We start from the raw sequence: 14,763 nt of genomic DNA, 5'->3' as shown, positions 1-14,763 counted from the left end.
ACCAACAGCCTTGTTATTATTAAGGGAATTCATTCAGCAACCTCCTCACTTCCATCAACCTGAAGGCTAAGAAGGCCATCAGCACAACTGAGGCAGACAGCAGAGACGTCTCCACTTTGATATAGCATTCCTAAATTGGTGTACCTGCCAATGCGTTTAAGGAATGGCTTTCTTGGCTCTGATACTATGAAAATGCCATGGAATTGTTACTCTATTGGAACATGGATTTGTGGTGACCCAAATCTTGTGTTCTGAGCCCCTCATTAATTCTTGACTCTAGAATAAACTATCTCTTTTGCCCTTTAGGTGACAGTTGTGTTTTTCATGTAGGCACAAGCAAATAAAAGGTGGAACCGAGGAGGCTGGAGAGGGTGGCTCTGCAGTTAGGAACACGTAATTTTTCAGAGGACCCATGTGCAATTTCCAGCATCCACATAGGGTCCCTTGCCACTGCCTGTAATTCCAGCTCCAGGGGATCATATGTCCTCCATGGGCACCTGCAATCACTCACACACACACACACACTCACACTCCATGCACTTCATAGTCACTCATTAAATGCAAATGAGATCACAGTACTTAGTGAAATGTACAAACTTGCTAACCCTGTAGAGAAGTGTAACTTTGCAAATTATGGAGAAGAGGAAAATTATATACATTTACAGGTATAACTCTCTCAAACAAGCGGTGGTACACCGGGAAGCAAGTTTAGTCCTATAGGAGCCACCGTCCGGCCACACCTAGTCGCACTGACTTCTGGGAGTTGTGGCCCTTCATTGCGGGTGTAAACATGGCGGCCTCCATGGCAGAAAGTTGTAGGGCGTCCCTGTACCTGGCTCGGAGCGTCCGAATGGCCAGACCACGGCTTGCTGCCTTCGCATCTGATGCCTGCCGTGTCCGCACGGACCCAAGCCGATTTCAGAGCACCGGGCCTTCCGAGCCCGGTGGGTTCAAGCCACCGCCGAAACCTGTCATCGTGGACCGGCGCCGAGTCCCGGAAGACGAGAGAAGGTGAGGCGGCCGAGGCCGCGTGGGAGTGCGCGGGTGCCAGCAGCTCTTGCTGCGTGGGCGTGCGCACACTTTGATACCCGCTTTGTAGCCGGGCTGCACGAAATCGGGTTCCGGGTCTGCCCCTCTCTAGATCCCGAAAGACGCAGGCTTGAACTCCCTTCCCTCAGTTTGTCCTAAAATCCACCACGGTGAGCCTTGGCCAACAGATTCTATCCAGGAGGAAGGGTTTGGGGAGGTCAGATCGGCTCAGGCACGTGGATCCAGCACACTCTTTTCCGTCGTACCTACATAAATGCATGTTCAAAAGCTTAACAGTATGGACCAGCAGGGTAGTTCGGTTGTGAAAGTTGTCTCTTGTGCAAACCTGTCCACCCAAATCCATGCCTAGAACCCATAGAGGAAAGCGAGACCGTACTCCAAAGTTTGCCTTCAAATCCCTACGTAGATGTTATGCTGGGCGCTCCAACCACAATACACAATAATTTGTGGGTGTGTATCAGGCTGGCCTTGAACTCAAAAGAGATCTGTCTGCTTTTGCCTCCTAAATGTTAGGATCAAAGGTGGGTATCCCTATGCTCGATGGAAGATTTCTTCTAAAGTCAGTTTGCAGCTGGTGATTTGTATATATTTTCTCCATATTTATAGCTCAGGGGGAGACTTGTGCTTATCAGCTTTGCAGACTGAGAGAAATGCAGCGTATTAACTGTTGACAAAATTGTAACAAATAGTAATTATGTCAGCGGTTCATCACCTTTAAGCTCCAGTTGTGCTTTGTGTTTTTTTAAGTAAGATGACAATAAAACATCTAACTGGTCTCAGGATTAACTTATGCTACTATGGGTCAGCTTGCCTGTGTGGTGACAAACACCAGAGACAGCCAGCCTAAAGGGAACAAATTCGTTTGGCTCAGGGTTTGGACAGTTGTAGTTAATTCTGCTTGGTCCTGGCCCTGTCACTTGGGCCCTGCAGTGACACAGTACAGCACGACAGGAAGCATTAGCTAGGTAAAAGCAAAAGGAGAAACAGAAAGGGGCCAGGGTCTCTGCCTTGCCTTCAAGGGTAGATGCCCAGTGACATGTTTCCTGTACCGGGCTGAAACTCTTTAAAGCTTCCTAAGCCCCAGTAGCTGCTCAGGATGACAGCTAAACAAACCCTTAGCACAAATGCCAGACCTTGAGGGCTACTTGATGTATGATAACCATTTAAACACAATGCCTGGTGCGTTCTCAGGAGTGAGCATTAACAATGGTTTTGGAAACCATGGTTTTAGAAATAACATTGCAATCCAAATTGAAAGAATTAAATACATCTACATTATACCCTTGATTTTTCTTATGCTGGCCTAAATCACCTTTCATTTTTAATTTTTTTTTATAGGTTCCTGAGTCCTGAATTCATCCCTCCAAGGGGGAGAACAAGCCCTCTGAAATTTAAGATAGAAAGAAAAGATATGCTAGACAGGAGAAAGGTGCTTCCCATTCCAGAGTTCTATGTTGGTGAGTAACGGCAGGCGTCTGGCAGCAGGTGTTGGGCGCGAGTTTTCATTGCCTTCAGATTATTCTTCAGATGTCTGGGTTTTGCTGTTATTTATTTCTGACATACTAAGATATAAGCCTTATTTGTTCATTCCTGCATCTGTGTCAGAGCTTGCTTCTCTTCTGACTCTGTAGGAAGCATACTTCGTGTCACCACAGCTGACCCCTATGCCAGTGGAAAAACCAGCCAGTTCCTGGGGATTTGCATCAAGCGATCAGGGAATGGGCTCGGGGCTACTTTCACCCTCAGGAACACGATTGAAGGACAAGGTATGTTTCTTCTTGAGCATCCAGAGAGTGAAACTGGGATTTCCCCAAGAGATAATGTGTGCTTTGCCTTGCATTCACTGTTTAACGTGCACTGTTTAGTTTCTTTTGAGGGCTTTTATTATAGGGCAACACCCATTAGGACTAGACTGGGCTGGGCATGGTGACATGTCTGCCATCCTAGCACAGGGATGTGCTGAGGCAGAAACTACCTAGTGAGACCTTGCCTAAACAAACATGGTTATTTTCAAGTATGGAGACATTGTATAAAGCAGTGAAGAGAGATTCCTTTTGTTTTTGCTAGCAGTGTGTTTAAAACGGGATGGTCCATATAGGCCATGGGTGGCCAGGAACTTGCTATATAGAGCTGACTGACCTCAAACTTGAAGTATCCTCAAATCTCTGCCTCCTGAGGACAGGGATTAGAGGATTAGAGATGTGAGCTGTCACATTTAGCAGGTTCACCCCTTTCTGAGCAGACACCCCGAAGTCCACTGGGACTCCTAAAATGAAGGTCCCTACTTTGCTTTATGTTGTGACATAGTTATGTTATAACCTGTCATGACAGGTTATGGTGTCAGAAGCAGTCTCACATGCCGTGACTGACCCAGCAGAACAAATGGTAAAGTTCTAGAAAGGAGAATTGAAACAGCAAGTAAGAGTGTTTATTCTTCCGGGTGCACTTTGGGGTACTCACCAGTGAGCTACCATGAGAGCAGGTCTTGAAGGTGAACCTTGGAGGTTCACATTCATAAAGGCACCTTGCTTACCACGCTACTGTTTGTGCCAGGAGGGCCTCTCCCTGGCACACTAGTGCAATCTTTGTTGTTGTGATGAAACACTATGTCCAAAAGCAACTTCGAGGGTGAGAGTCTGCATGTCAGTTTATTGCTCTAAAAAGAGAAGTCACCTGACACTCATTCCCTTTCTGTAGCCAATGCAGTTAGAGTTTATTTCAGCTTACACATCTTCAGGTCAGTCTTAAGAGAGACAGAAACCGTGGCAGAGTGCCGCTTGCTGGTTCACTCGTGGGCTCTTTGTCAGCCAACTCCTCATCCAGCCTCGGACCACCTGCCCAGGGATGGTACCTCCCACAAGGGACTGGGCCCTTTATATCAATTGGCCCTACAGACATACCCACAGGCCAGTCTGGTCTACACAGTTCTCCAGCTGAGGCTTTCTCTTCCCAGGGTAATGTATGTTGAAGAGGTGGGGGTGATGGGGTGATGTATTTATAGACGTCTTACAGCACGTCATTCAATTTCTTATTTTTCAATTCAAATGGGATTTAGTTTGTTTTGCTTTGATAATCTTGATCTTTAAAAATGGCATGTGTTTGCTCAGTCCCCACTTGCTGGCTTCTTTACACTGTACGGTAAAGTACTGCAGGAGTCTGGACTTAATGTGGTGAGTCCATGGCTTGAAGCAGCCTGTTCCCTTTTTAGGTGTGGAGATTTGCTTTGAACTGTATAATCCTCGAATCCAGGAGATCCAGGTGGTGAAGTTAGAGAAGCGGCTGGATGACAACCTGCTGTACTTACGGGACGCCCTTCCCGAGTACAGCACCTTTGACGTGAATATGAAGCCGGTCCCACAGGAGGCCTGCCAGGAAGTGCCTGTTAACAAGGTAGATGCTGTGCATTTGTTCAGGGGCAAGTAAGAGAGAAAAGCCTGCAGAAGACCTGGGGGTGGGGGTGGGGGGGAAGACTTTTGTGTGCACCTCACCAACCCACAATTCCTGTTTTTGTTTTGCTAAGCTGAAAGTTAAAATGAAGCCAAAGCCGTGGTCCAAACGCTGGGAACGTCCAAAGTTCAACATTAAAGGAATCAGATTTGATCTTGCTTTAACTGAAGAGCAAATGAAAGAAGCCCAGAAGTGGAACAAGCCATGGATTGAGTTTGATATGATGAGAGAATATGACACTTCAAAAATTGAAGCTGCATTGTGGGAAGAAATAGAAGCATCGAAGAAGTCTTGATCCTGGGACTAGTGAATGGCTCAGCAGGTAAACGCGCCTGTTGCTCAGGCCTGATGTCCTGAACTTGACTCTGGATCCCAGGCGGAAGGCGAGCACCACCTCCTAAAAGTTGCCCATTGGCACTTTTACTTGCGTATGTGGTCCGCAATTACACACACACTTAAAAGTACCTTTCTTTTAAGCCCTTGTTCTGAGAATGCCTTTGGCTAACGTATTAGCTCTCAGGATTTGGTTTGAAAGCCATTACGTTTGCTTTGTAAGAACATAGTGATTAAACGAGCATTCCTCACCTTTCGGTACCTAGCATAAAGTCTGCATGTCAGTTTATTCCTCTAAAAGGAGAAAGCACCTGGCACTCATCCCTTTCTGTAGCCAGGGAAGTTAGCGTCACCAGAATAAGAGGACCTGGGATCTGAGCAAGAGGAGTAGGGAAAAAACCATAAACACACGACAGTGCAAGGTAAAATGTAAGGCTAGGAGCTGGAGAGGTGGCTCAGTAGTGCAGAGCACTTGCTACTCTTGCAGAGGCCCTGCGTTTAGTTCCTAGCACCCAGGCCTGTATGTGTGCACATGGTTCCAGAGACCAGAGAGTATCAGACTGCCTGGAACTGGAGTTACAGCTGCTTATGACACAGGCGGTCGTTTGAATATACTTGGCCCATATGGAGTGGTGCTGTTAGGAAGTGTGGCCGTATTGGATGAAGTATGTCACTGTGGGGCGGGCTTTGAGGTCTCATGTTCAAGTGTGGTCAGACTCTGCTAGCTGTAGTTGGATCAAGATGCAGAACTCTCAGCTGTGTCTGCCTGGACACTTCCATGATGTTAATGGACTGAAGCCCTGAACCTGTAAGCCAGCCCTAATTCAATGTTGTCCCTTATGAGACTTGCCTTAGTCGTGGCGTCTCTTCACAGCAATGGAACCCCAGCTAACACACCCACCTGACAATCTCTCCAGTGTTAAACGTCTAGTTTTGACAGGCTCATAGCTGGTAGAAAAGGGTCCTGTTTTGCTACATGGCAGTTTTAAGAAGAATGTGGGAATCTGAGTTGTTATCCATCTGGCTTCATTTCCCCCAAATTTACAAAAGCCACTTGTGAGGAATTCCATGGGTAAAATTCCAAGTGAAGTCTGCTAAACAGAAGACACCTCAGGGTACCTGGCAGGGCCTGTGTGGACTGGGTGATGAATGTCCAGCAGGGAGGTGGTCAGAGAGTGTTATCTTCCCTGAGTCAAGCTTCAGCTCTTGGGGGTCAACACTCCCTCTAGTGGGGCAGAGTGCAGCTGAACATGGGATGGGAAGCTGGGATGCCTCACAGAGTAAAGGCTAACCCATTTGTAACATCACAGTGCCAGCCTGGATCTCAGGACTATTTTTCCGGTGAGCTGCTCTGCATTCCGTGTCTTCATTTTCCTGGCTGCTAACTCCTTAATTATTCTAGCTTCCAGAGATGTGCATGTGTGTGGACCTCCATGGGCATACATATACCTCATGGTCAGGCTCAGGAGTCCTTTCAGTCACGTTGGCCACGTTTTACTCTTGAGAGAGACTGTACTATCTGGCCTGTACTGTCTCTCTTCTCTGAAGTTTCCATGCTGCGTTGAGAAACCCAGCGTCATCTGGTTTCTGCTCCTTGGGCATGATTGGACAGCAGAGAATCTGTGCTGTGCTTGGTGCATGTGCAGGTACATTTATCTACCTAGGTTAGGGCTGTGGGTAAGCCTCTCAGTGCTCTGACTCGAGTTCTGGGAGACTTGGCTCTTGTTGCTGAGTTTCTCTCCTTTGCTTCTGTCTTCCTGGAACCATTATTTGGAGTTTAGATACTGAGTACCTCTTTTCTATTTAAGTGTATGCTTGTGTGACTGCATCAGACCCCCTGGAGCTGGAGTTACAGGTGGTTGTGAGCCACCTGGTGTGGGTCCTGGGAAACGAATGCCACTGAGTCTCTCCAGTCTCTGCCTCTGAGACACACACAGGTCTCCCGTTAGACCTGTCTGTGTGGGTGGGTACAAAGGGCCCTAGGCTGTTCTCCTGTATGCTTTATTTTCCTGAACCTGGTTCAGTGTTGACAATAAATTCATGGGTCAGTTTAAGGAGAATAAGACTTTACCTAAAATTAGTTTTCTAATTCACAAACACGGTGTCTCTGCAGTTAGGCCTTTTAAGTTTTCCATTCCAGGTGTGGTAATCCAAAGGCTTGGGAGGCAGAGGCAGGAGGGTTCCAAGATCAGGGTCACTTACACTTCAGAATGAGACCCAGTCTCCACAAAAGAAACCATCAGAGACGGAGAATGAAAGCTTGTTGTTTCTGGTTATTAAGTTTTTGTCGTGGTCTCATGTAGCCCCAGCTGGCCTGAGCTCACTGGGTCTGTGAGATGAATCGCCAGGGGAGTGTGTGTACCTGTTGTGTCAGTTCCTCCATTTCACAGGACTAGGAGGAAGGAGTAAGAACTCTAAAAGGGCAGTAGAGTTAGCGTCACAGTATGTTTCAAAGAAGCTTGGAAGCCACATGCCAGGCGTAATGGGATTTAAAGGTGATGGCTTACTACTCTACATCCCGTGAAGAACAGAGATGGTGACCGAGAGCACGGCCACCCACACGGCCATCTCGAAGAAGCCAAGGCCAGAGAACAGTTTTCAAAAGTGCCCTATAACAGCAAAAATAAAGTCTCTGCCATTTATATACAAAACTTTCTGTACACATATACACATGCTTTTGTAATGAGCAAATGTCTAAAATGACAACATGGAAAAAATAAATATAGGATCATCATTGAGTTGCTTAACAAATATACTTAAGAACACTAATACAATCATTTTGAGAAAAGTTCCTAATTTCTTAATTACCTGGCCTCAGACTACCTTAATTAGACAAATACTTTACATTTCTGTATTTAAAATAGAAATGGCCTTTTTCTTCCTACCATGAGTCACACAAAACAGAGCAAAAAAGCCTCACTTGTTATGAGCTAATAACTTTGTTACAAAAATAAAAAAAAGTTACACAAAATTAAAAGAAAAATGTTAAGTTTTCTGAAAAGCTTTTTGTCAGAGCACAGGCAAAAGATGAAAAAGATGGACATCTCAGAAGGACTTATAGATGACTCAAACCAACACAGCTTCATTCTTCACAGGGAGGGTGAAGATCTCTTCTGAGGACCTGGGTTTGGTTCCAAGCGCATTAGATGGCCCACAACCTCCTGGATTCCAGTTCCAGGGGACCTGATGCCCTCTGGCCCCTACATGGCGGTAGTGCTAAACCCACCCAGGTACATACATGACCACACATATAAAAATAAATCTTTTATTTTTAAAGTTTTTTTTTTTTTAACAAACTGACAATGAATTAAAATGTGGAGACTCACTGGTACTCTCCTGCACTGATTTCACACAGTAAGTCAGTACAGATTTTGAAAGGATAGTTTGTATAAAAATGTGTTAGCTATTTAATAATAAGCAATTCCTTACACTTCAGAATGAGACCGAGTCCCCACCAAAGAATAAGATCAAAGAAACCATCCAGAGATAGAGCTTCCTCATTAGCTGATCTGCAAACAGTTGGAGTTTGCTGAAGATGGTTTTGATTGAGGCATGCTTCTGTGTCTAGACTGCTTCATTTCCTTCCTTCCGGGTCGAGAGAGTAAGAGAGCACACACTGAGCTCGGCTGCTGCTGTGCATTACCTCCCTCAGACACAGCACCAGGAGGCCTGGCCACGCCCTAAGTGGGCATCCAGCAAAGGCAGCATCGGCCGTGACACGTCCATCTTGACTCTGGGCACTCCCACACGGCGCACTCAAACACCTGTACTCTGGGCTGTGAAGGGCTCCAGGGGATGCTCTTCTGTGAGGGATTCGGCTTGAGTCAGAGCTTTTACCTTCACCAGGATAAGAATTATTTCACTGATTTCATTCCTGAAAAACAACCAAAAAGCATTTACTCTCCCCTTAGCGGCCAAGCGAGAGGCACAGGAGCGGTAAAGCCTTTATAAAGCAGGCAGTGGGCCCTAAATTTGATCCTTAGCAAAAAAAAAAAAAAAAAAAAAAAAAAAAAAAAAAAAAAAAAAATAAGATGAAAGAAAAGGAAAGGGGTGGTGGTGGTGGTGGTAGTAGTGAAGTACTATAATAGGTCAGAAGGGAGTAACAGTGGTGACTGAGGACCTAAGCCAGTATCTAGGGCCACATACAATACAGAGGTGCTGTCCCTTTTATACCTCATTATATGCAGTGATGCTTCAGTTAAAGGCCAAGAGTTAGTCAATCCCTAAGGTACAGTGACACTAGCTAACATGCCACAATGAAACATTACACGCTGCCATGCTGCTGGTATGAACAAATATGCTGATAGTTCTATCAAAGCAGGGCACATGCAGCTGTGCACATTTCACATACTGGATACTGTGACCACATTATGTATTTTTGTATTAGCTATACAAACATGTACATTATAGCCTACTGATAACAGCCTGTATCATCCATTTGTATAAATACACCTCAGTATTGGCACAGACATAAAACTGCCAATGCTGTAGTTCTTAGAATGACTACAGTTTCATATGCCTCATGATTGTAATTGCAAAGTCCAATATACAATATTCTGGAAAATTTGTATGCGGATGACAGTAAGAAGCAGAACCCAGAGCAAGCCTGTCTGATCAGGCTCTCCACAGTACTGTGCTGTCAGCTTCAGTGGTCACTATGCTGTCAGCTGATGGGAGCAGTCACATCGAGACTTCCTCAACACTACGGAAGGATTCCAGGCTTGTGCCACAATGCCTGGTTGATGAGTATTTAGATTGAACCCAGGGCCTCTTGTTGCTAGGCAGATCCTCTGTTAAACTGGCTATAACCCAAGACCCAGATTTAAAAATTATAGTAAAAGTGCAAAGCTCCTTAAAACTGCTAACATTAAAAATCCGCACAATGCTTTGGAGGTGAAAAATTAAGTGAGCATTACCTGAATTCACTTGTGGATAATTTCTGGGCAGACTGCAACAAAAACTTAATGAAGTTTTCTAGCTGGGGAATTGATGTCCTCATAGCAGAGTTCTCAAACCATCTTTCTGGTAGACATGCTGCTATCTGTCAGTCAAGACACATGGCAGATTTAAAATACAAGAGGCAAAGAAAGCTTGAGATTTCTCTTCCCTGCATCAAAGGTAACATGGCATTAAAAAGATCACTCTTCTGGGCTGGAGAGGTGGCTCAGTGGTTACCAGCAATGGCTGCTCTCCCAGAGGACCCAGGTTCAATTCTTATAACCCACATGACAGCTCATAGCCATCTCTATCTCCAGTTCCAAGGCATCTGATGCCCCCTTCTGGCCTCCTCAGGTATTGCAGTCACACAGAATAGGCATACACAGAGGCACAACACCCATACATATAAAATAATCGAGATTAAAAAAAAAAAAAAACCCAACTTGATTAGTCATTGTTCATGGCTAAAAGCATAAAGCAGATGGAATGTGCTCTGAACTCTAGCGATGTGTACAGACATCCGAGAGAAGGAAACTGCAGGGGACTCGATATAAGTATACTGAAGGGAAGAAAATTCACGGCACTCTGCTCTTATCCAGTGTGCTGTCCATGCCCATGGAGGCCAGACAGATCAATACCGTGCATGCAGAAAGACAAGCCAAAACCATCCTTCTCCAAAAATAACACGTTGGAGAGGAGTTTTTGGAAAGTCAGGAAAATGTTGAAAACAAATTAACTTCCTCATAGCAACAGGAAGGAAAAGAAGGGAACTCGATGAAGGAAAACAGAGTTCTTGGATGGTCACAAGACAAGGATCTGAGACCAGAAAGGAGGAAGCCAAAACACCAAACATGCATTGTAAAGGAATACAAGGGCTAGAAAGAAGTACGTCTAGGGCCAGCCTTAAAAGCAGCCTTAAAATGGCAGTAGAGGATGAGACCTGGGGATGGTGATAGGTGTCCAGCATCTGAGAGCTGGGGGCAGAAAGGACTCTGAGCTCCATGCCAGCCAGCCTAGGCAGCAGACACAGCCTGCCTCAAAAAAGTGTGTGTGTGTGTGTATGTATATATATGCACACACACACACACATATATATACATGTATATGTATATATAAACACACACATATATGTATACACATATATATAAATATATATAACTATGTAGACAGAGAGAGAGAATAGTGACAGCTGGGTGTTGTTGAATGTGTAGGTGGTAGAACAGGTGCTTAAGTGTGTGAGGCCTTGAATCTGATACAGCAGCAGCAGCAGCACCATCAACACATGCAAGACAAAGCAGGTGAAGGCAGGGAAAAGAAAGGCTCACTGTATTAGTCTTTAATTGTGGAGGGAAAAAAAGAAGACATGTGACTGCAGAAGGCAGAGGCATGGAAGACTTGCTTGGCAAGCAATATCCGTTCCCAAAGTTTTAGAACCAGTCCTGACTGGCTTGGAAGTTACTCACAGGTACCTGCTTTCCCATGCTTTGCTATCTCACACGTGTCTGAACCAGCAAGCCTGCCCATATATGAAGTACCACATACTGGCCTGTGGCTCAGCTCTCCAAACCTGCTGTGGAGAAGCTGTGTAAACACACCTCCCCAGTCCACCCAGAGAATGATTTGAATGTAAGAACTATACTGATGGAGTTGCAGGCGCGTTCCTCAGCACCATTTAACACCATGACTTTTACATTATGGGTGGATCAGTTGTTTGGGGGACATTGGAGTATTTTAGTGTTTTCAGAAAAACACCCTTTCTAGGTACAAATATTTGAAACTTTGAATCTTGGCCCTGGGTAGGTGGTGCTGCTTTGGGACGTTAAGAACCTGTGGAGGGTGCACATCACATCACGGGATGATGGGATGAGATTCACAGCCTGGCTCCACTGCCAGCTTGTGGCTCAAGTAGAGAACTCTCAGTGTTCTCCTACTGTCAGGCCTTCCCCTCCATTATAGACTCTCTTTTGAAACTACAATCCCAAATAAACTCTAATTTCTTTAAGTCTCCCATGGCCATGGTGTTTTATCACAGCAACAGAAAAGTAACTAATGCAGGTAGCTTGGGTTACCGTCTATTAAATAATGGTATAGTATTTTATATGCTTAAAATCAGTATATACAAGCCTGATTTTTGTCCTAAGATAAATACTTAGAGCTGTGTTGCTCCTGGCAGTAACAGAGTTTTGTTTTCCAATACCAGTGCCCCCACACTGCAGGACACAGGCTTCTACAGCCCCAGAACAGCAGCAGCCCAGTCTCATGTCACAACTGGGGATTTCAGTTGAATAATAGCAGCAGGCCCACTTTCCTGTGCGTCTTCACAGTACGTTCACTAGCATTCTCTGCTGGTGTTACCACTGTGCACAGTTGGTAGGCTGTTTTCTATACCCATTTGTGGTGATTTGACTAGCCTATTTTGGGACCATTTCCAATAACAGTCTTTAAATTATTTACTGGCTTTTTAAATTTGATGTGGATTTTAATCTTATGTGTTATAGCTCCTTTCCTAGTTTCTAATCTAGTTAACTCTTTTTAATTTCTTAGTACATAAAAAGTCATATATAAGTTACAGGAGAAAGAATAGTCCAGCAAGCCACCTGAACACACTTTTAAGTTTACTTACTAATGGCAACTTTATCTCCATACCTTTTGGACTTGTTCTTTTTTATCCAGTTCATATTTGTCAAATTATTTTCACAAATTTATTGCCTTTTCCCATTTCTTCTGCCATTTAGAAGTAACTCCTTTTCTTAAAACAACAACCACCTTCCTATTTTCCTCCCTCCCTCCTTTCCTTCCTTCTTCCCTGCCTCCCTTCTTGGTTTGTCTTGAGCACACACTCTTCCTGCGTCAGCCTCTCAAGCACTGAGACTCAGGTGTGTGCAGAGGGCAGCTGGCTCCTGGCATCATTTACTAAATGCTTCTCCCCACTACTGTTGTTTCAAACCAGAATACTGATTCTTAAATATTAAAATAGCTTCTGGGCTCTACTCTGTGAAACTCATTTGTTTATTCATGTGCAAGCTCCACAATTTAATTAATGATTGTAATACAATATAGATTTCAATAAATTCATGTCTTTGTGTATGTATGTCCAAGTTTCTGAAGAGGCCAGAAGAGGGCACTGGATTCCCCGTCAGTGCTTAAGTTACAGGGGTGGGGATTATGAGCTGAATGCAGGTCTTCTACGTGCAGTCTTCACTGTCCAGCCCTTACCTAATCTCAGCTCTTGCTCTGTTGCTGCTCTGAGAGGGTCTCACCCTCCTGTAGCCAGGTTGTCTGGCTTCCAACACTTCCTCTACCTCAGAGTTAGAGATGTAAGCTACCACGCCGAGCAGCATATATAAAATGTCATAATTAGAATTGGTCTCTATACAACTTACCTGGCTGCACTTTTTAACAACATCTGGTCCAGGGACAGCATTAGTAAGAGAGATAATAAGGTAGCGATTCAGCAGCTTCCCCAGTCCCAGATCTTGCAAGGTATCATCTGGGAGAAGGCCATTCCAAAGAAGAATATTTCGGAAGAGCTAAAAGAAAACGCCAAGTAATTATGTGTGTCCTCCCTAGCAGCTAGAGTGGGACATAAAGAACTGGCTGAGCTCCCTGACTCTCACTACTAGCTGGCCTTTTTGTACATGTCAGCTTTGGAAGAGAAAAAATTCCCCAAGTGAATACCTGACTCTCACCTCCTTGCATGTGCTCATCCTATTTCCAGTCTAGGGTAACCAACGGCAATATGCCCCATGGAACTCCACCAGAGCCTCTCCAGATCAGCGCCCCACTGTAACCCATCCTCCCTATTGTCTGGCCCACTAAGTGTAAGACTGTGGTTGCCAGGACCAGAAAGCACTGTCAAGGCTGGTATCCATGTGTGGGAAGCCAGGCAATGCCAGAAGCCTCACTGCTGAGCTGATAAAGGGGGTGAAGTGCCCTGTAGTGAGATCTACGAGTAAATACTGGTTTTATTTGGAAGGCTGAATTCCTAGGTTTCTGTGAGTTGAAATGCGAATTCTGAGTCTTCCCCTAGTATTCTGAATGGAGACTGACACACGCCACTCTGCACTGTCACTGACCTCCCTGCCTGTCTGGGAAAGCATCTTCCTGACTTGGCCATGACACACATACACTCACTGCACTGAAACTGCTCCTGCTAGGGACATTTATGTCCTTGTCTTCTCAAACATGATGGACATTTCAGTACCCTGGGACCCTTTATCTTGGCATTTAAATCACAGTTTCGTTCTTGGGCTCATTCCATCTCCACAGTTGTGTGCGGTTTGCTATATCCAACACAGACCCACGGTCTCTCCAAGCTCCCTCCCTCCATCTCCTACAAAAGCTAAGACGGACACAGGTACAGTGCCAGCATCTGGCACTTGGCTGAGACAGACTTGTGTTCCTCACCTGTACTGAGTCACTGTGGAGTCCTGAAACAACCAACCTCCTTATATCTACCTCCACCGGCCTGGATTTGCCTTAACTGTAGCTTTTTGACCATCAGGTCACCGAAATTAAATTTAACTGGAGTGTCCATGAGACAAGAACAGCTTTTACATTTTTAAAGGACATTTCAAAATATTAAAAAACAAAACAGACTACAGGTGGCATACACCTTTAATTCCAGTGCACAGGAGGCAGAGGCAGGAAGGCATGCCATGGAGTGTAAGATCAGCCTGATCTCCATAGCAACGGCTAGGACAGCCAGGGCTATGTAGTGAGACTGTCTCCAACAACGCAACACAACCAAGTCAATATAGAATATTGTTTGATTGTTTGTTTGTTTATGACAGGGTTTCTCTGTGTAGCCCTGGGTGTCCTGTGAAAATGTGATATTCAAATTTCAGTGTTGGAAAGCAAAGTTTATCCAAACACAGTTCATTTGCTTGCATACTGATAGCCTGTGAGTGTTTTGTGCTATCGTGGCAGAGTGGAGTGGTTCAACAGTATTATTCAGCTGCAAAGATTAATATAGACACACTTAAAGACTAGCAC

General features: G+C 45.0%; 2 protein-coding genes across 2 annotated transcripts in view; one reads left to right on the top strand and one right to left on the bottom strand.

Annotated features, from left to right (window-relative positions):
- The first annotated feature begins 765 nt into the window (after positions 1 to 765).
- On the top strand, positions 766 to 5,095 carry Mrpl19 (mitochondrial ribosomal protein L19). The gene is made up of 5 exons (XM_021165175.1): positions 766 to 1,011; positions 2,389 to 2,507; positions 2,682 to 2,816; positions 4,259 to 4,440; positions 4,571 to 5,095. The coding sequence occupies exons 1-5, from the start codon at positions 791 to 793 to the stop codon at positions 4,790 to 4,792; spliced, it is 879 nt and encodes a 292-aa protein (XP_021020834.1). The 5' UTR covers positions 766 to 790; the 3' UTR covers positions 4,793 to 5,095.
- Positions 5,096 to 8,050: 2,955 nt separating this feature from the next.
- Positions 8,051 to 14,763, bottom strand: part of Gcfc2 (GC-rich sequence DNA-binding factor 2) — a 36,925-nt gene continuing 30,212 nt past the window's right edge. Inside the window, exons 15-17 of the mRNA XM_021164992.2 lie at positions 13,152 to 13,298; positions 9,747 to 9,871; positions 8,051 to 8,704 (exon numbers count right to left, since the gene is read on the bottom strand). Of these exons, the coding sequence (XP_021020651.1) occupies positions 8,587 to 8,704; positions 9,747 to 9,871; positions 13,152 to 13,298 (390 nt within the window). The 3' untranslated portion in view covers positions 8,051 to 8,586. The remainder of the gene's footprint in view (positions 8,705 to 9,746; positions 9,872 to 13,151; positions 13,299 to 14,763) is intronic.

Source organism: Mus caroli, chromosome 6, assembly GCF_900094665.2.
Source record: "Mus caroli chromosome 6, CAROLI_EIJ_v1.1, whole genome shotgun sequence".
Taxonomy (NCBI): Eukaryota; Metazoa; Chordata; class Mammalia; order Rodentia; family Muridae; genus Mus; species Mus caroli.
This window is presented reverse-complemented; position numbering and strand designations above follow the sequence as displayed.